The sequence below is a fragment of the Pseudochaenichthys georgianus genome, chromosome 22 (assembly GCF_902827115.2).
Source record: "Pseudochaenichthys georgianus chromosome 22, fPseGeo1.2, whole genome shotgun sequence".
In the NCBI taxonomy this organism is placed as follows: Eukaryota; Metazoa; Chordata; class Actinopteri; order Perciformes; family Channichthyidae; genus Pseudochaenichthys; species Pseudochaenichthys georgianus.
Window position 1 is genome coordinate 8,240,269 of NC_047524.1, and position 20,643 is coordinate 8,260,911.

Here is a 20,643-nt window from a genome sequence, read left to right on the forward strand (position 1 = left end):
GGGAGAAATCACCTAACTCAAACATATCCAGGTTAGGTTGAACCAGCTTCGTAGTACAGGCCCCAGGTGATACGTCCACCAAACTAAAAGCAAAAAAAGACCTGAAATCCTGCACATGGTGGTGTAGGAAATGTTATAATTTCGAACCGCAATTGTGATTCAAACAAACATGGATGCAGAAATTATTTTTTTGCATTCAATAAAAGAGTTTTCTTTGTGAGTGGCAGGCAAGAGTGCACAAACCTCAACTCCTACCTTTTTGTCTAATTGAGAGCTTTCAAATACAGTTTGGTTACAGTGCACAGTCACTTTTTGTATAGTGCTATATTAATAAACATAGCTTGCCTTCCCCCATCTTTTGATCGCCTTGCATCAGAATTTATCTTGCTGCTCGTTCACATTAAAGTGATTGATTGCAGTGATTTTATTGTGAAGGAGCCACAGGAAATGCAAGAAAACCAAAGATGATGTCGTGGTCCAAATTGCATGATTTTTGTACCTGTAGCAGTCAACTGTAAATAAGGCAATGTTTTTTAAAACCAACTTCCGATGTCTTTTGATGAGAAAATATCCACTTTTTCGGCATTTTTTCTTGAGGTAATTAAATATCTACTAAAAAAGGTAGATACTATATTACAGAATGGAAAAAACAATATTAAGATTAAATACCCAAACAAGGAACTCTTCCATGAACACGCATGTAAACGCACCCAAAGATCTGTGTGTACTGAAGGTCCCGGTTACTGTTTTTTAAAAAAATTTTGATTTATTCAATTGTTTATCACTGTTCAAAATAGGAGGGAGAACCTGAAGACAGGAGGGCGGGGCCAGAGAGGAACCTTAATGAGGAGGGGGAACCCATTATCAGTCCGGACGTCCCACACGGGGGCAGAAATGACAGATGCCCCATTAGAGAGGAGGGAGGGAGGTAACAGAAAGTCGGAGGCTACGAGAGGAAAAGCAAAGAGGAGAACCATGAAAATAAAATGAAACACGGGACTGTATGGAAGCAGGGCGGGAAGAAGAGTTAAAATCTTCTTTTTTTGTCGTTTTATGTTTTCCAAGAGTTCTTCTCGCGTCCTACAGTCCACACGTTTGATGTTGTTTAATCCACCCGCCCACACAAGTCATTTTCTCATTTACTATTTTTTTCTTCCTTTTTTATTATTATTGTTCTGTTTTTCTGTTTGCAATAATATCAGTTTAAGGGGAAAAAAAGTATTTACAGTGCTGTTGAAATAATGAAAACAGACGTGATGAATCTACTGTAAAGTAAGTCGCACAAACACAGGAGAGAAAAAAAAAACATACCAAAAAAACAATTAAGAAACCAGCGGGCTCTCCGTGACGATCCAGAGACCTGTATCGGGGATTTCTCGGAGCTCTGGGCAGACATGGCTGATGTGGAGAGGTTTGGGGGGGGGGGGGGGAGTCGGGGTAAGGATGGAGGGGAGGGGGAGTCACAGGGGGAGAGGAGGGGGGGGAGAGGGGGAGCGCGGCTGTCTTCGTTAAGTTGGGATGATCCCATCGCTCCTAAGGCCCCTCTTCAGCTCCAAGTCCTCCAGCTTCTTCCACAGATCCTCCCGCTCCTTCTCCTTCTTCTTCTCACTGCGACAACAAAACATGGAGTTTTATTTTGTGTTTGAGACACGAGAGCCTGTTTTTAAACTGCTGAATCTCTGCCAACATCATTGGTTTCTTCAGAGATTTAAATATGTAGGGATTTGTGACCATTTAGGTACAAAATGTAACGTCGTGGATAATATTACAGTTTAAAGTTTTTTTCTGAGAGTCGGCATGGAGCATATCAAACGGTAGGACGCTGATGAGGTGAGCGGTGAACGTTTTTGCCTTACTCAGATCTTCGTCCCTCGCTGTCTGGCTTTCAGATTGAGCATTGAGGCTTTATTATTACGTAATCAGGACATACTTTTCATTACATCTACTAAAAAGCCTGTAAGATATTATATTCTTAGTTTTCCTACTTCTAGCGCTGTTACTAACTCACTCATTAGGGCTGCTGTTTTATAAGCACAGCTTGTATAAGTCCTGATATATGTAGGGTGTGATGATGATGATGATGATGATGATGGTAACACTGGTTGTGTTAAGCAGCTCCCTGCAGGTGTCATTAACTTTCACAACATTAATAAATGAGATGATGATGTGAGTGTGAGCTCCTCACCGCTGGCGGTCCGACTTGTAAGTGGCTGTGAGTTCATCGAATAAGGTACTGTTCATCTCCATGAAGGCCTTCAGTACGTTGTACACCAGCGCCACGATGGCCCTGCAGGAGGAGAAGAGCAGAGTTTACAACTGACAACATCTGGATTCACAGCGGCTAGAAACTTTGATCAAGAGTCCACGAGACAAATCCATTCGTGGGTTTCATTTCTTACTATATTGAAATGTGAATATATTATTTTATAGTTAATTATTTAGATTTTCCAACAACTTAAAAAAACGTGAGAAGTTGGACATATTGACGTGTCTTTAGCATATTACAATTCATCAATTTATAACAACAGTGTTTTAACTTATAGATTTATAAATGATCCCATTCAAATACATGAGAAACCTACCAGCAGTAAAGTACATGTTATTTATGGAGTGACTTCCTCCGAGTATGCTTTCAAATGGCTGTTTTGGATCAATAGTAGGATGTTGACTTCGTACAGAGTTGTAATTAAATGCATTTTAAAAGACAAATGTTTTTTTAAATATGTTTAATATTCAAGATTTTTTTTTTTTTAAATTGTCGGTCATGCACTCAGAAGTTGTGTTGTCTGCTGTTTACAGTAAACAGAGCCGTCATGTGGTAAAAAAAAAACTGCTCAGTGTGAATTTCAGGTCATGAGAAAAACAGTAAAAACAAATGAGAGCTGCTGCTCAGAAAAAATGCAACGTGGGAACATTGAATCAAAGCTCAATTAAAATGATCTTAAACCTAAAGAATTTGGCTAATTTCTTTAAAAAGATCAAATCCAGTCTTATTTTTGTACATAAAGGGTGATTCCTTTCAAGCGTTACTCACGGGTTCCAGTGCTCTTTGGAGATCCTGTAGAGGCTGGCGAACATGATGGGCAGGATGACGCTGGAGTTCTCCTCGATCAGACTCATGATGTACTCGTTGTTCCAGTAGTACAGAGCTCGCTCCGCAACCTGCCACCAAAACACAAACCTGGCTCAGTCTGTGGAGAATCCTGAATATTTGTACTTGTGTCCTCCCATTCATTTCCCAAATATGTTTGTTATAGACGAAAGCCTTAAAAAGGTATAGGTGCTGCCCTATGTTATGATACAGAAAAAAATAAAATGAAATGTATAAACTTAAAAAAGTATTTTAAAATACAAAAAAAAAAAGTTTTAGGATTTTTTTGACAAATAGAAACAAAAAAAGTAGAAAATTATGATATATGAGGAAATGCAAAAATATAAAATAATCAGTAAAAAAAAGTTAGGACGATGCCTTTATATCAGTGGTCTCCAACCTTTCTCCACCTGAGAGCTACTTTGAAAAAATGAAAGTGGCCAAGAGCTACTTGCATCGCATCGCTTACATTTTTTCACATAGCACTCATCAGTTGAATTAAGCTACTTTTGTGTGAAATCAATACCTAAAGCTTATCACAAATCTTAACTTCACATCAAGGTCCAAGAAAACGACAATTTCTCACATATTAATATGGACAACATAGTAAGTACATCACTGAAGATTCACATAAATGTCCAAGAGCAAATTACAATGTTTTCACTTCTTATTGTGGCCCACATAGTAAATACATCGCCTTAATCACCACCTTGCAAGCATCTTATGGCACATGTAAAATAAGTGCATTCACTCTTTTTTACAGTTAGTGAGATGACTGGCGCTGCATGGAGTCTACCATACAGGTGTATGCTGGACCCACTTAGGTTCACTCTAATAGAGTCATTTACATGTTCATCTGTCGGTCTTCTTCTGTATTTTGATTTCATGACATTCATGCCAGAAAAAGCTGCTTCACAAAGGGATGTATACAGAACCAAATAAAGCAGACATGTTCAGTGCTGCTTGGTGAATGTTCTTATAGTTTTCTGGGCGTACAAGGCTCCAGAAATGTTGTGAGTTTTGCTGAAACTTAAGCTGAACATGATTTTGGAGATGTATAACCTCCATCTCCACAGGATTGACACTGAACAGTGCAGTCATCTTTTCTTCTTCTTCGTATTGACATGAAATTATAAACCATAATTAATCAATTGTATAGGTCTAGCCTCCCTATATCTGTGTGTGACATTTTTCCATCCTCAAACTAATACTTCTGCAGTCTAGCTGTAGCTTCAAGCAACGGTCTTCTGTTAAAAAAAGGACACTGAATGTCCTGAATGAGGCATCACACACATGACTTAAGTCTGAACACAGCAGACAACAGGAGTATTTACAACAGCATTATAAAAACAAAAATAGTGCATGTGGGTGCACACTTACATTCTCTGTCTTACTGTTACATGAATCCCATGAATGTATGAGATTAAGTTAGCTTCATCATCTCAATCAGTGATTAAGTGAATAATAAAGTTTCAGGTCACTATCAGCCTGTCACTCTTATTAGTAGTTATTTTTCAGGGGGGGCGGGGTTTGGAGGAACGGAGAGGAGACGGTGATTGCGGAAGCTTTCCTCCTGTCTTCACAAACTTTACACGCGTATTTATCAACTGAAAATAGCAAGAGTGATTCAGAGCGGGTCATTCTGCTGTTGGTTCTGACTGGTGCTGCTGGAGAAAGCAGACTGCTCCATGTGTGGTGTCGCTGTGCCGCTGTCACATCTGCTCCTTGATCTCTGCGTCACGGACCAATTTTATATTTGTGTGACAGAAACAATTCTAAAATAAAAACACTTTATTGTGTGGCCGAAAAATCAAGAAGCAACATTACTACGCTATAATCGATAGGCGAGCTACTGAAAAGCTGCCCGCGAGCTACCGGTAGCTTGCGATCGACGTGTTGGAGACCCCTGCTTTATATAAATAGGTTTAAAGGACACTTTGAAACGGTATTAACACACTCCTAACTACTCTTACAAATCCCTAAACAGATTATGTACATGCCTGTTTCTACACTACATTGAAAGTAAAGCACATAGTCATTTCCATCCTAACAGTTGATCAGCAGAGGACGCTGACTGACCTGGAAGTGTGGGCTGGACACACATCTGGAGATCTGTTTGAAGAGCGGCTCCTGGATCTTCACAAACTGTGTGGGCTCGATGACGTCCAGGATCTCCTCCAGCTCTCCTAGAAACATCACCTGCACACAGCAACGGACAAAAGAAACGTGACCACACACGCAGAGAAAAAACACACCACTCAAAGTGAAACTAAGTTAAAGAGGCCTCACCTCTTTTTGACTGCAGGTTTTTGGCCAGAACTTCAGTAAGCCTCTGATGACCTGAGGATGATGAAGAGGCTGAGTTTAGAAAAGCTTTTATTTCTACAATAATTGTTTTACTTTCATTGAACTTCTCCTTTCCCCCTCAATGAGGCGCTGTCTGCCCCATTTCTGATCAACCTCAATTACCAGCTGTAATGTTAAAATCTACCATGGCAGTTATTGAGTACCGTACTTTTCGGACTATAAGCCGCGACTTTTTCCCCCCCATTTTTTTTGTACAGCTAACTGCCACTAGGGAACCTCCTAAATCTATGGATTTTACAGGTAAAATTAACCACCATTAACGCTATGGGCTCTATGACCGGTCTGCGCCCGCCACCTTTAAGCAGCGGGCTCCAGCAGGAAAAGCTGGAGGCCGGAAAAGAGTGAGACAGGTAGCGCGCCAAAGTAAAAGTGGAACCGAGAGACAGAATGAGAGCAAGACAGACGGACAATTTAGCTGCTGCGGCTTGTATGCAGATGCGCTTTATAGTCCGAAAAGTACGGTAATTGATTGTGTTCACCTTTAACTGACAAAGACACAAAAGAAATAATGGACTATTAAAACAGTTAAACAGCTGTCATTATCTGTTGGTGGATACTTACAGGTTCTGTTAATGTTGGGTCTTTCTCTAGGAACTGTACAATGCAATACGCCAACTACAAGGAGAGAGGAGACAACACACTTTAGCTTTGCATACAACAGTACTATTCACTGAGTAACGCAAACTCGTACAAAGCACAACACATAATGCAAACTCCTGCACAAGCTCAAATACAAAGACGCATGAAAACAATTTTAATAATTCCAAAAGCCAAACTATTTTGAACAGATAGAAATGGTTTAATTTTTTAGCATGTCAAAAAATATTCTGCTTGGAGGTAAAAGTTATGTTCAATTAGGAAAGTTGATTAATTTAAAAGACTAATTAACTTAATACATTGACTCACTCTATAAAAAGTCATTACAGTTTGCATGAAAAAGGTCTTATTTTTAAAAGCACAAGTATATATATATTTAAAACTATGTCATGTCACGGTATCACACACACCTGCATGACATAAACAGCATGTGTAGGTTTGACACTTCGGTAAATTGTCTCTAGCAACTCTGTTAACAATTTTGTAATTCCAGTTACCAGGTTTCAAAAAAGGTCAAACTAATTCAAGTCTATGCATGAAAGGTGGGGTAGGTCATTTTGGAGAAACCAGCTCGAGTGCGCTAGAATTTGAAAATACACAGCCGGAACAAATCTGCCACTTCCTTACAGAGCCCCTCCTCCAACACACACGAACGCGCACATGACCAATGAGGGCACGAGATCAGTTTGTGCACAGATGGAAGGCTGACAGGCAGGTAGGTCATCCAGTTATTTTAGCCGGGCCGGCTCAAATGATTGGTCGTGCTTTTTACAGTACTACGGCTTCCACAGATGACATTTTTTTTAATGTATTTATTGTCAAAGCACTTAAGATATTCATTGCTATCGGGATGTTAAGAGCATTCCATGGAATATAACAAAAAGTGTTTCTAAAATAAATGACCCCACCTTTAAGAAGTTATTTTTGAAAAATCAGTCAGTTGCTTTGTGGCCTATTGGTAGAGATGTGTTACCTGTGCGTGGAAAAGGGACAGACTCCTGACGGTGTGGAGGGGGATCAACACTTTGACCAGAAACTGTTTATGCTCCGCTTTCAGTGGCAGAGCGAAACCATTGATTATACTGAGGGAGAGGAGAGAAAAATAGAGAAAAAATAAACATAAATTAAACATGAACACATGAAAGAGTCTCATTGTGACGCTTTAAAGCAAGTGGGAGATCAATGAGCAGCAGGAATAAAGGAGACTGTTTATACAGGCAGTGGAGCCTGGAGGAGAAAGAAAGAGATGAAGCTCCTCTAACCTCCAGGCTCACAGAAAGAAAACTCGAAATGTATGGATCAAATATGTTGTTTGAGAGGATTAATTCATTTCTTATCTACAAGTCAAACTCTGCTCCTGACTCTTCCCTAAACTTCACATCTACAGTATCATTTGGCTCCATAAAAAGAGGATCAGCTTTTGAGTTCTCTTCATTTCTTATCTGTATTTTGTTATCTGGGGAGTCTCTTGAAGAAGATCAGTACCCCCCCTAAGCGAGTATGCTTAAATTAGACATTCTTATATCATTACAACTAAAGAAAACAGGTGGTTATCGGAGTAGAGCTCAGTTCTGCTGGCGCTCTGAGGTGTGTGTGTTCTGTCTCAAAGCATCAGCTAACAGAGGTGTGTGTGTGTAAGTGTGTGTTTGAGGGTCGGAGGCCTCCACATACCTCCCCAGGATCTCCAGCAACTCAGCCACCCCGTTGAAGTGCTCCGTCTCATAAACAAAACTGCAGCCAGAGAGGGGGGAGGCACAGGAGAGGGGAGACAAGTGAGAGGAGATCAACTACTAAACCCAGATGACTTGTAAATGACCACATTGAATGGAGATTATAAATGGCTGGCAGAAAAACAAACACCAGAATTATTTGACATGACTTCTGTTTAACTGTGTCGATGCTGGACACGGAAATAACTTGAAAACACACATTTGTCAAAATCATGTTTTCTAATATTCATAAAGCTGACAATATTGCCAAGTACACTGTGAATACTTTTTGCACCAGCTAGTGATAGAATATGTCCTCACCTTTTCTAACCTTAAATATTGTGTCCGAAACAATTGTGCTGCTTAGTCATCTAACAAATGTGAAAAAGATATAATAAAATCTTAGCGACATTTCTGTCGTTAAGCTGAGTTGTCTATTCCTTTTTTAGCAACGATTCCAATCATTCCAGAAAGTACATTTTAATCCCTTGTGTGAAGAAGCTTGACAGTTTTTAACTAGATATACACTTTATATATACGAAACTTACAAGGGAACAGGCAAATAAAAGTGGATACACGGTGCTAAGAACCCTGTGATTATTAGAGTGGAAACAACATTTAATGGATAAAAAATGTTTAAGACATTTTCGACGGACTAATTACTCACCGTAGAAAAATATTATTGATCTGTTTTCGTATAAAAGCCCTCAGACCCAGGAATTTGCCGTAGATTCTATGCAAGACTGTCTTCAGGTAGTCTCTCTCCCGAGGATCCTCGCTGTCAAACAACTCCAAGAGCTGCGCGGAGAGAAGGAACGCAGACAGATAAAGAAATCATAATCCCAGAGGAAGAGAATAGGAAAAAAACGTCGAAGCAAAAGAGACACAGAGAGGAAAAAAAATATGGAGGAAGAAACGAGTGAGACGGATGAACTGAAGACATTTTGAGCAGACGGACTCACCTGTAGGACAAACTTCTGGTCTATGTACTTTTTGGCAATGCTGGGCTGGAATTCCTGACTCTCCAAGAACCGGATGAAGAACTCGTATACCAACTAAAGAGGAGGAGAAGAAGAAAGGAATGTGGTTGATGTGAAAACAAAAGAAAAAGTGCTGAAATGTCAATGGGCAACTTCTTCCATCAGCTGCTGTGTCGGAAGATTTGTCCGATTTGTCAATTGTGAGTTTGAAGTTCGCTTCAATCGACTCTGAATAACACCGGAAACAAACTACAGTCACACTTCCCGCTGTACAACAAAAAGACCATCAAGAAAATACAATTAATGTCGGACATGTTCCTTTTGGAAATCCTTCAAACTAAACCTGTAAACCCTGGGTCTGGACTGGGTTAAAGGGAAAGGTCAAACAAAGGTTACAAAAGGTTGGAATCTAAGGTGGCTATAGCTAGGTAAAAGGATGTTTGTATGTGGAGAAAGAAATGCTGATAAAGTGGGAAAAAGTTACTTGTGACTTTGGAAACATTTGGCAAATTAAGAAAACCACAAGGAAGGATCTCCTTAAAATGTGTATCTAATTTCTAAAGGAGTCCTGGGCAAACAATCTGTGCCTGGCTTAGCATACAGACTGGAAGCAAAAGGAAACAGCTAGCCTGGATCTGTCTGTTTCAAATAGACTCCTAAATATGTCTAAAGCTCACTAATTACCACGCTGTGTCCTCATTTCCAATCAGTAAACAAACAGACATGTGGTTTTAGGGGTTAGATACATGGTAGAACATTTTCTTGACAATACAGTTTATTTAAGTGACTTTTTGCAGCATCACAGTCTTTGATGTCAGTTAGGTTTAAAAACTAGTCATACATTTGTACGTTATGGGCTTCTTTTAATGGGCACATCAAGGTGTTAAAAATGATCGCAGTAAGTGTGGTACCAACAGGCATGTACACAGACCAAAAGCTGTGGAAGTATCTGTCAAACTGGGCCACAGCCACAAATGCTGGGTGGATGGATAATAAAGGAAGAAATAGCACATAACTGTACCTTTAAGTCGTTGCTTTGTGTACAAATCAAATATACAAGATCCAAACTGAGCGTAAGTGAATACACAAACACTTTTGTGAGGCTGTGTTCACCTGTAAGTGTGGCCAGGAGGCCTCGAGTGTGGGCTCGTCTTCCTCGGGGTCAAACTCATTACTGTCACTGGGCGGAAGGGTCCGGAATATGTTGTGAGACACCTGGTAAAAAAAAAACACAGAGGGACATGATTATCAGCTTACATACAACCCACTTATAACGGCTCCATATTTAAAACATGTATATAAGTTCTTGTATATGTTCTCTATGGAGAACCAACGCTTAAATCTTCCTATTCAACAATATTAATATAAAGTTGTGTTCTCTGTTGCAACCAGATACAAGTCAATGAGAATTTTTGCACGACTTCTTTTCATGCAAATGTTTATTCTGAAGTGTGTGTACTGCCTGTGTTCATTTGGTACAAGTAGACCAAACACCCAATGTACACACGTTAGCTGAATCTAGTTAGCAACATGAAAAGGCTTTCTTTTATTTTTAGTTCCACCTTTGTTTGGTGGCGAAGTCGATAGGGACTTGGCTTGGCAACTGGAAGGTCACCAGTTCAAGTCCCGGAAAGACCAAGTGCTACCGAGGTGTCCCTGAGCAAGGCACCGTCCCCTACACTGCTCCCCGGGGGCCGTACATAATGGCAGCCCACTGCTCCTAACACTAAGATGGGTGAAATGCAGAGAAACCACTTCGTTACATAGAACCTGTACTACGTAATGACAATAAGTTGAATCTTCATCTTCATCATTTAACGCATTGACTTCAACACTGCTGCCGAGATTAAATAATTTAATTTTACATTTTAATCTGTTCTCCAAAGTGATGCAAAATGCTAAAATAGGCTATAAAAATGTACATGTTCGACTCAGGAATATTGTAACGTTCACATATTTATATTTCAAATGAAAAACTCTGTTTAGCCAACAACAACACTGGTACACTTGCACTGCTTTGAAGCTCTGTGTAGCTTCTTGCTTTATTCTGGGCTGCTGATGTAAGTGTGCGAGTGCAGATCAGGGTCACACGACAGCGAGGGAGGAAAATGGGTCAGGACTCGAGTGCGGTGAGTTTACGGCTCTGCATGAGTGGGTGAGTCTGGCTTTCATCTAAAAGCATACAGCCGCAAATGAATGAAAAACCAGCCTGTAATTCATCTTCTTAAGATTTAGGAATGTGGGGGAAAGTTTGTGAGCAAAAATAAAACTGTTTGAATATAAAGGGTTCATCTCGTGTTAATGTCGAAGGCAATAATACCAGGAGCCTCCCATCGTCAGGAAACTTTGGGACAGTCAGAAAACAGAAGGCTATATAATACAACAACAATATCACAGAAGCCATCAATGGAAAACATTGACGGTATACAACTTAAGACTCTATATCGCCAACCCTTGCTTTCTACTTCAAGGTTGTCTTTTATATTAGCGGTATTCTACTAATTCATACTCACAACACTGTCCTGCAAATATTTCAGAATAAAAGTCCTGTCATAACAGATTCTGTCGAAAGGAAAATGCTATAGAGAGGTGAAGTCCCTCCCCTTCCGATCCCGTTTGAATTGTGCCACGAATTACACAGAGGATGTTTGTCAATTTAAAAGATCATTTTGCAAGTCAAAAAAAAAAAAATGTGTCGTAAAAATGTGAAGTAACATATTTTTGTGTGAAACGTTTAATGAACTACATCTCCCGTCTCGCACACGTCACCAACACCAAGACGGCCGTCGCGTTGGCACATTTCACTTCTTTCTTTCAGAATGAGGCGAAAAGTATTAAACGAGGTGAAAATCACTACAAGTCTGGGCGTGTTGAGAACTGCACATACACACAAGGGGAGTTAGTCGGTTCCGTAAGAGCCAGCATGCGGGACCGGCTTTACAAGGTTTCGGTGAGTAACAGGAGTGTAATGTGTAACGTTAATGACATCACTTACTGTAACTCTGGGATTTGTAGTCTTTCTAGTTGCGTATTTGTCATAGTCTTATATTTCAACAGTTTTACGACAAACTGTAACTTTCATTCTCTACTTTTGCTGTAACCCAAACAAACAAGGGGGGGAAAAAATATGGCTAAACCTCAAATCTCTAGAAGAGATGCGGCTAACATGTAGCTGAAGGTGTTGCGACTATAATCTGTTAACAGGAGAACCAAAACAAAATCAATATAACGGGTCATAAGCTTTGAGCACCAGGAAATGTGCTATATATAACTTGTATTATTATTAAGGTTGGGAAAACCCTGGATTAGACAATGGTTTTGATGCCTGTACCACAACAAGTTTTTGAATGTGCATCCCTCCTCACCATTTTGACGACATCGGGGTAGGCCTGCTCCGTCAGGTAGCCCCTGCTGACGGTCACGTAGTCCACCAGCTCGTTGAGCGTGGAGCGCTTGTACTCCTTCATCTTGAGGTCCGACAGCGTGTCCATGAAGTCAAAGACAGTACAGCACTGCTGCAGCTTCTTCAGGAACAGCTCGGGCTGCTCCGGCGCTGGCACGTCTGAGAGAGAGGAAGAGAAAAAACATTTCATTAGTGTCGAAATAAATGTGATATTCTTAAATACAAAAAACATTGCGGATGACAGTAGAGGTAAAAGCAGAGACAATGGACGTCCTTGTGACTGTCTGAGTAATTCAAGTCTAGCTGAGAATAATAAGCACATTCTCAGAAAAAGACTTTATCCTTCACCCAAACAATACCCATTTAAAGAAACTAAAGCTTAACTAAATAACATTTCTGAAAGAGAATAGGATGATTTTAAGAAGCTATTAATTTACTTGTTCTGAAGATGCTCCGCAACTATTCAGAAAGATATCATCAAGCATCCAGTGGCAACAAGGCAAAGGGTTTATTGGTATAATGTGGATGGTAACTATAAGAAAAAAACACAATGTCCGTATACATATAAAAGATTATACAACTTCCAAAAAGGTGGATTACGTACAGATGTTTTTGTGTATGGATTTTAATAAAACCGTAGTAAGTAGGGCTTCAAAATCAGTTTACATTTTCAATCGCAGTATGCGCTTTATTTGGTAAAAGAAAAATGTCAAAAATATTGTTCTGAATTAAGTATTTCAGTGAGTCCTAGATATTCCACAAACTTAATAAAATCCTTGTTTGGATAAAATCCTCAGCACAAAAAAAGAATTTAAATCCATTTTTCACTTATACTGTGAATAATGTTTCAAAATGTATCATTCCCTCCAATTTTGTGAATCAGATTGCAACATCACTCAATATAATGACAATTTTTCAAAATGGTGCAGCCCTGAAAACAAAGGATGCTACAACCGCATACATCAGTTGTAGAACTCTGTTCCCTGCTCTGCATCAGCTCCTTACTAATTCATCTTCTCTCTGTACAGGGAGGATGAGCGAGACGGCCTCATTATCCAGCAGCGAGTGTGTTCAATGCTGAGCTGTCACAGTGTGTGTGTGTGTGTGTGTGTGTGTGTGTGTGTGTGTGTGTGCGCGCGCGCTGGTGGGAGAAGAATCAGGGGTCGCTCAAAGTTCAGACCTGCAGCGAGACCACGACTCTCTTCCCTCATCGCCAGACCTGAGGTTCCCATCCCAGCAGCACCGGGCTTTATTATGTAACAGATAAGCTGCTCTGAATTCAACACACAACGTACACCGAGTGAGTGTGTGTCTGAAGTGTGCTCCCTAATTACACTTCAGAGTTCGCGTTTGTCATTTTCAATTCCGTCACAAACTGCATTGAGAAACTTTTTGAGAAACAATGGAATGACTTTGTCACCTCTCATGACACGCAGAGTGATTAGCTGATGCATTCATTAAATAGACATTACCTGAAGGCTCTAGGAATCCATTTTCTAACATCTTATAGAGCTCATTTTCAATTGGTTAGTGGGAAAATAGTAAATGAATAATGAAAAATAAATGTTAGGTGCAGCCCTAAAAGTATTTATCACTACTTTTTACTGCTTTAGATGTTGATATATAATTAAATCAGTTGAGACGGTAAGATGTGTGTTGATTTTCCTGAACTTTTACAGTGTCTCGAGGTATTAAGATTGTTTATATTTTTCCTTTTTTATACACAGAAGAAAAAAAACAGTTTGCTGTTGTTGTACAGGTAAGACTAACAAATCTTTGAAAAGCCAGTGGATCATAAGCACATCTTATTTTCTAGAAAAAAAACATAGAAAACACATTAGCCACCAGTCCCATCAGTCTTTATCCTACCTAGATCAAATTGAGTTCAGCTCGTCAGACTGAATGGATTAAAACTCTTGAAATTCTCTTCGTCGAGCTCCGAACGTTTGAACAGAAAGTGCCGTTTCCTGTCCTAGAAAACAACCCTTGGCAGATCTCATTTTAAGTGATTATTCTAATCATCTTTTGATCCAAATGCCACTAGTTACTTATGACCTGCTGGCCTCTTGCTGCAGCTCAGCTCAATGAGTCCAACCAGGCCAGTCACTAACAAACTCAAACCCACTGATTGACTGGCAGGAGTCCTGGCCTCTGCAGGCTTTAATCCCAGAGCCACAAAACTAGGTGGGATGAACCACCAGCAGCTCAATGCTCTCATAAAACCCAGGCATGAATCAGAGGTGATGCATTTAACTCAAATGCAACCGAGATCTTAAAGGGGACCTATTATGCAAAATCCACTTGTTCATGTCTCTTCTACATCAACGCGTGTCCCCTCTGTGTAAAGAGATTCTGAAAGTCTCAGGAAAAAAGATTCTCTCTCTTATGGTCCTGATCCATTTATATTATGTCTGAAAATGAGCTGATCAGATTTTGGCCACTTTATGATGCCATAACGATGTTTTGGCTTGTGTAACCATCAGCAACCAAGGCAACCCACCCTATCACCTGAATCTCCTCCTAGAGCACCTTTGTGTTCTTTTTAACCAGATATCTCTCAGAGGGGCGTGGGGAGGGGCTCCTTATTTTCATCTAAAGTAACAGACAGAGAATCAGCACTTTGGAAACAGGGCTGAAACAGAGGGGATTATGGGTAATGCTGCAATGATCTGTTTGGTGTTTGGAGCCAACACTTCAGAGACATGTTTTGTATATATCTGAGAGCTATAATATATTGATGAAAAACAGTATAATGGGGGAACTTTAAATCATGTGTGATCAGGAAGGAAAATAATCTACCATCTGAGGAGGATGTACCTCATGTTTAAACCGCCAACAAGATCAAACAAGTTCCTCTTTGCCCTGCATGTGATATGATCACTCAGTGCTCCAAATACCTAAACAGAGTGCTGACCAGAATATTACGGCGGCTGCAAAGTCTGCAAGTCCTTGAGCGAGATATTCAGTCCTGCTCCATCTTTTTTCAGTTGCCCTGGATAAGAGTAGCAGAATTTGGTGAATCATATGAAAGCTAAAGCAAGCATTAACACTGCTGTAATCTATTTGTTCATATTAAAAATGTATCTTAACGAGTACATATAATGTGAAAGGGATCCGTCGTAGTGATGAACGGAAATAATTGTGTGCCTTTCATCTTTCAGTTCATTGTGGTCACAAGTTAGTTGGTGAAGCAAGTCAAAAATCTAGCAGGTAAGAAACTGCTGAAGCATACGGTTACATATGGAAACATCTGATTATTTTTTAGCGATTTTGCAAGTTTCCTAACCCTTTAATGTCTGTATATAATGTTATATGTACACGTTACAGTTGTACCCACTCGACTGGAAGTATGCAAATCTGCAAGGCACTGCAATGTATGTACAAGACTAGATAAGGATGAGGAGACACTTCAAAAGAATATTGATAATATATTCATATGGTAGTTTTCATTGCAGTGAATATGTGCATGTGTGTTGTGTGTCAGGTCCTGGTGAGTGGTTACGTTAGCGTACAGTTCGCTTCAGTAATTACTGGCTGCAGGCGTTGGGGTCGGCTTGTGTTACGGAGCCCGGGGCCTCGGGATCCTGCCGCTATAGGAGCATGTAAACGGCCTTAAAGGAAGCTATTAATAGACAGATAATCACACAGGACACAGTAATCCCTCTACAGAGACACAGAGCAGAGCGAATGGGCTTGGAACAGGACGAGGGAATGGAAGTGGGAGAGGAACAGAGAGAGACACAGAAAGAGTGTGTGACTGTGACTTAAGCATGAGAGAGAATATGTGTGTGTGTGCGTGTGCGTGTGCGCGTGTGTGTGTGTGTGTGTGTGTGTGTGTGTGTCTGTAGCCAAGAACACCCCAGAAACTACCATCAGCATGGAACAACCCTGGAGTGGAATAGCTACTACACGCACACTGACATACACCTTTTTTTAAAAGCTCATTATGATAATATTGTCTCCAAATTCAACAACCCAAAGTCCAATCTCTAAAACTTTTACCATGATACAAACATTGGAATAAATCAAACATTCTCCTCCTCCACTGCAGTTTGCAACATTACAGCTCAGGTTTCCTCTTTAGAAGCGATTAAACCGCACATCAAGGATAATCGGACACATTAAGAAGTTAAACATTTGTATATTTCTGGCCAGGTTTAACACAGTCTTAGTCTCGGCTTTGCAGGCCAACGTCAAACTACGTCACAACATCTTAAAAATACTGCGTTACTACATGTCTGGATGTTTGCACCAAGAGCAAAGCATAAAAGCAGAATGGCAATAAGTATACAAGTGCCTTCTTCCAAATCACCAAAACTTAATGTTTTAATTGCAAAGGACAAAAAAAAAAAATGAATATGCCTCCAAAGTGAAAGGACAAAATCGTGGCCAAGATTGGTTTCCGTTTAGCCAAATTAAAGCCAATTGATGTAATGAATATGCATCACTCACCATGTTCAGATAACAAGGCCTTCTCACCAACTCAAGCTACATAACCCTGAAACCTGCGACAATGTTCACGCATGTTTCATTCAGAATAAATTCAGATCTCCTTTTTAAAGTCACTCAAACACGCTGGCAAGACAGATTTGTCATAAGACCACCACTAGAGCCCTTTCCCGTTCGAAAGTAGCCATATCATCGGTGGCGTTTACTTACAACATCCATCTTTATCCTCAAATCCATTTATCTGGTACAAATGTGATCTTTTTTAATCCAGCAGCCACTGTGGGCAGCGGATGTATGAGGGCTGTAATGAGTGCTTGGCAGTTGTTGGTCTGCTCTGTCGGCCTCTCTGTACGTAAGCCAGCCATCATGTTCAGGATTATTTGTGGATGCATCGCGGCGGGAGCAGCGAGTCGACGTCCGTGTGGCCAGTGAAGTGTAGGGTTCACCGCAACTGTGTCAGTGGACAAGAAGAGTTGTCCAACGTAACTTTGACTTCACTTATCTGCAGGTCCATATGGCAGACCAAGGTCAATTGATTATAATTAGGTCTATATTAATACATTTTGTTTTGCGATTGGATTCTTTTTTGGGGTTGGTTTAAGGATTTTGGAGGGGTTTAGGTGCATGCTTTAAAAATGCGGCAATAAAATGCATGGTGCTGCCAAAATCCATATTAAATGATTTCTGTTGTTCTTGGAAAAGTTATTTGAACCAGTCACCGCTTTTAGTATATTATTATGTATGTTTTGTTTATTTTCACACTTGTATAAGGGTCGATACTATCTTATGTTTACAATGTGTCAGTTGTAGGCTGGTCTATTACAGTGATGCAACTTATTCTGTATATTTATATTGTGTATTTGATAGATATACATCTTTCACTGTTAACATGCATATATTTACTGTTTGTGGCAGCCTATTACAGCAACTCATACTCAATGCTATTTTGTGCTCTTTTTGTAAATATCGTATATTATTAATAACATGTGCCTAACTTGTTATTTAATATGGAAGTATACTCTTTTTCCTTGATGCAAATCAATTAAGGGATAATGTAAGTAAATCCAATCTAACCTAATATATCTTATTAAACATTGACTTTGTCCCTCCCTTAAGGGTTGTAAAACTTTAAAAACATTGTATTGGGCAACAGGCTAAATCTTAAACACTGAAATAAGGATTGAAACATTTCATCTGCTGCATTTTTTCTTTAAATATAAAGCCTAGTAATAGTGCAGATTTCCTGTGTTCTGGGAAAGGAGAGTTGGCACCCGGTCAGAAAACGATACAAGCATCCTCTCTCTCTCTCTCGTGAAGCAAACTGGTCTAATATCAACGGGACTATTCTGAGATGCTTTATGAGAAACTGTGGAAACACTGATGCTTCAGCCTCACCCTGGCTTTCTCCTTCCTGCCTCTCTGCTCTGTCTCCGATTTGGAAGAGACTCTCATCGGGGCTTCTTTGGCAGAGGAAGAGAGAAGACGCTGCTCCTTTAATTAATGGCGGAAAAAAGCTTAACGACACACAGAGCGAGAGCAGTCGGATGGTTCACCGCAGGAATTCCTTTAAGGTTAATTACATAACAGAGTCAATCCACTGAACGCAGGGTCAGGATTTATGGACTCACATGGGGTTGAGTCTTTTTTTAAGAAAGATTTTAATGTTGTTTAATAAGCTTAACATGATTTAGTCTGCAGTGATTACAGGGGAGATCATCGGGTCGGTCCAGTCATCATAAGTAAGTGCAGACCTGCTGCAAAACCTCACCAATGCAACTTCTCTAACACAAAGAATAACCCACATAGATTGTAAAACTGTTGTAAGTAAGGCAATGCTTCTTACAGTACATACATATGCAGAAAAACAAACACAAATAAGAGCAACACTATCTACAAGCAAAGTCTTTCCTGCTGCTACACAAACATAGGTCAAAGAGCTATCTTTATCCAAAGAAATTGGGAGTGTATTATCTTTAAACAAATCATTAAAAGTAGGTTGAGTGCTACAGTACAAGTGCAAAAAATACTTTTCCTAAATTATACTTATTATTCCACTAGTATAAATTACCGTGTCTGAGTATTATATATTCAATAGAGTAACATTTCCATATTTACAATATTATGATGCATCTAAACGTAATGGTTCCTCATGACATGTTATTCTGTGCTCCACTATTCTTACGTTGTACCGGTCTACACACAGCGCTGCAGATTCAAGTCTAGGAAGATGAACGATGAGCAGGCGACGCACTCTTTAAGAACAGTCCACACACACTTAGTGTTAATGGGAAAGCCCCTCGTCTATAAAAGTAGCGAGTGTGTATGAGTGGGCGAGCAAGCTCGAGTTACAGGAAAGGGAGAGAGTCCAACAGATGGACTCAGCAGATTACTCGACCCTTCTGCCTGAAGGTCACTTTGTAGTTATTATTTATGTATGTACACACTGTCAGGGGTCATCCTCGTAAAAAGGTATAAACAGTGGAGGTTAAGGTGGACAGGAGATTAGTGAAATAGTCAGGAAGACATGCAGAGCTATTGATGGAGGAATGTCAAGGCGCTGCCGGTGTGACCTTTGCTCTCCTCACTGCTGGTGGCTTCTAATGAACCTTAATCACCCAGAGAAAGTTGCTGCTTTCCAGCCGCACCCAGGCCAGAACAACCAACCGTACTGCTACTGTGGGTCACTGAAGTAGACAAGGATTAAAAAGGGCCTCATGGAAAGTTAAAGGGGAAGTATTGCCACTTTCTTATTTCTTAAAAAAATACCGTCACAGATTAAACTGAAATCACTCTAAAAAGAGGCTTATATGCTTTTTAGGTTCTTCCCTTTCCTGTAGGTTCTTTTCCTGTCTATTAGAGATGTTAAGATTCACCGATTCGCATCGGCATAAACGTTCAAGATGCGAGTGCACCGGTTGAAAGAGTGCACATCGGCTACAGTTTGGGTTGAACCGGGTTGAACTCGCGATGCATCGATTGCGTAGCGTCTTTGCATCGGTAAAAAACCGATTCATTCATATAAAATCCCCATGTCTTGTCAGCAGAGACGATCTTTGATATTTGCTTCGCCACTACGGAGGCCGAGAGTCTCAGTTATCAACACACACGGAAGTTGAGGAGAAAGAGAAACACAGCGCACCGAAAAAATACCTACAAATCAAACGTTTGGCAACACTTCGGATTGTTCAAGAAAGACGGTGTAATAGTCCTTTATGCTATATAGTTGACCGCAGGTCATGGAGAGTAATAAGGTATCCGTAGACCTTTGTATGAGGTATCTTTATTACTCAACAGGTCTACAGCCATGATACATAGATCCGTCCTAGATGCGGGCTTGCATACACACAGTATCACTCCGCAGCCGCACCCCATCAGTAACGTCCTGATGGTATATGTGCGCGGCACTATATACTACAGACGGTCAACTTGAAAAATCGCTCGCAAATTGTTAACGATGCCGAGCCACTTTAAAGTACACAAGTAGTACGAGGAACTTAGCGACGCACATAAAGAGGCGACATGGGGTCTGCGGCTGAAAAGAGAAACCTGAAAGTTAGACATATGAGTTAAATCACTCAGTGAGATGTTCTGTCGGAGAGAGTGGTGTTTAGTTTACAGCAGCCTGTGAAGGCCAATAATAATTTAAATGTCTTCCTTACTGTAAGCAGTTATGAAATACCTGTTTGTGAAAGGTTATTTGTATTCTTTATTGTTATAGAACCCACTGCTTTCTGCTCACTGGTGAGTCAGCCTATGAATGAGTGTTAAGCACATCAGGCTGGCAGCTGTATGGGCATTGCACTATGGTAGCTGTTATTTGCACATTGTTAATCATGAGCAATGCATCCTTACATTGTTTAACTGTGAGGTGTTATACAATTGTACTTTACTCTGGAGAGCTTTTAAAGGTAAAAAAATAAACGGCATGATGGGATGTGCAGTACCAAATATGTAAAGCACTTTTTTGTTAATGTATGATTTGCTGCATATAAGGAATAAAACAAAAATCCTCTGTCGTACCAAATTGAAGTATCATTATTTTTGCAT

The 20,643-nt window shown here is 40.1% G+C and overlaps 1 protein-coding gene across 6 annotated transcripts in view; it reads right to left on the reverse strand.

The window, feature by feature from the left end:
- Positions 1-1,430: 1,430 nt before the first annotated feature.
- LOC117467655 (serine/threonine-protein phosphatase 2A 56 kDa regulatory subunit epsilon isoform) overlaps positions 1,431-20,643 on the reverse strand; it is a 51,246-nt gene continuing 32,033 nt past the window's right edge. For 5 of the 6 annotated variants that reach the window (XM_034111446.2, XM_034111445.2, XM_034111444.2 and 2 more), the window contains exons 3-14: positions 12,110-12,306; positions 9,858-9,959; positions 8,727-8,819; positions 8,432-8,562; positions 7,727-7,786; positions 7,029-7,137; positions 6,020-6,073; positions 5,381-5,431; positions 5,171-5,290; positions 3,035-3,162; positions 2,186-2,287; positions 1,431-1,608 (exon numbers count right to left, since the gene is read on the reverse strand). In XM_034111446.2, coding sequence (XP_033967337.1) covers positions 1,509-1,608; positions 2,186-2,287; positions 3,035-3,162; positions 5,171-5,290; positions 5,381-5,431; positions 6,020-6,073; positions 7,029-7,137; positions 7,727-7,786; positions 8,432-8,562; positions 8,727-8,819; positions 9,858-9,959; positions 12,110-12,306 — 1,247 coding nt within the window. In that variant the 3' untranslated portion in view covers positions 1,431-1,508. The remainder of the gene's footprint in view (positions 1,609-2,185; positions 2,288-3,034; positions 3,163-5,170; positions 5,291-5,380; positions 5,432-6,019; positions 6,074-7,028; positions 7,138-7,726; positions 7,787-8,431; positions 8,563-8,726; positions 8,820-9,857; positions 9,960-12,109; positions 12,307-20,643) is intronic. The other variant, XM_034111447.2, reaches the window with a different exon arrangement.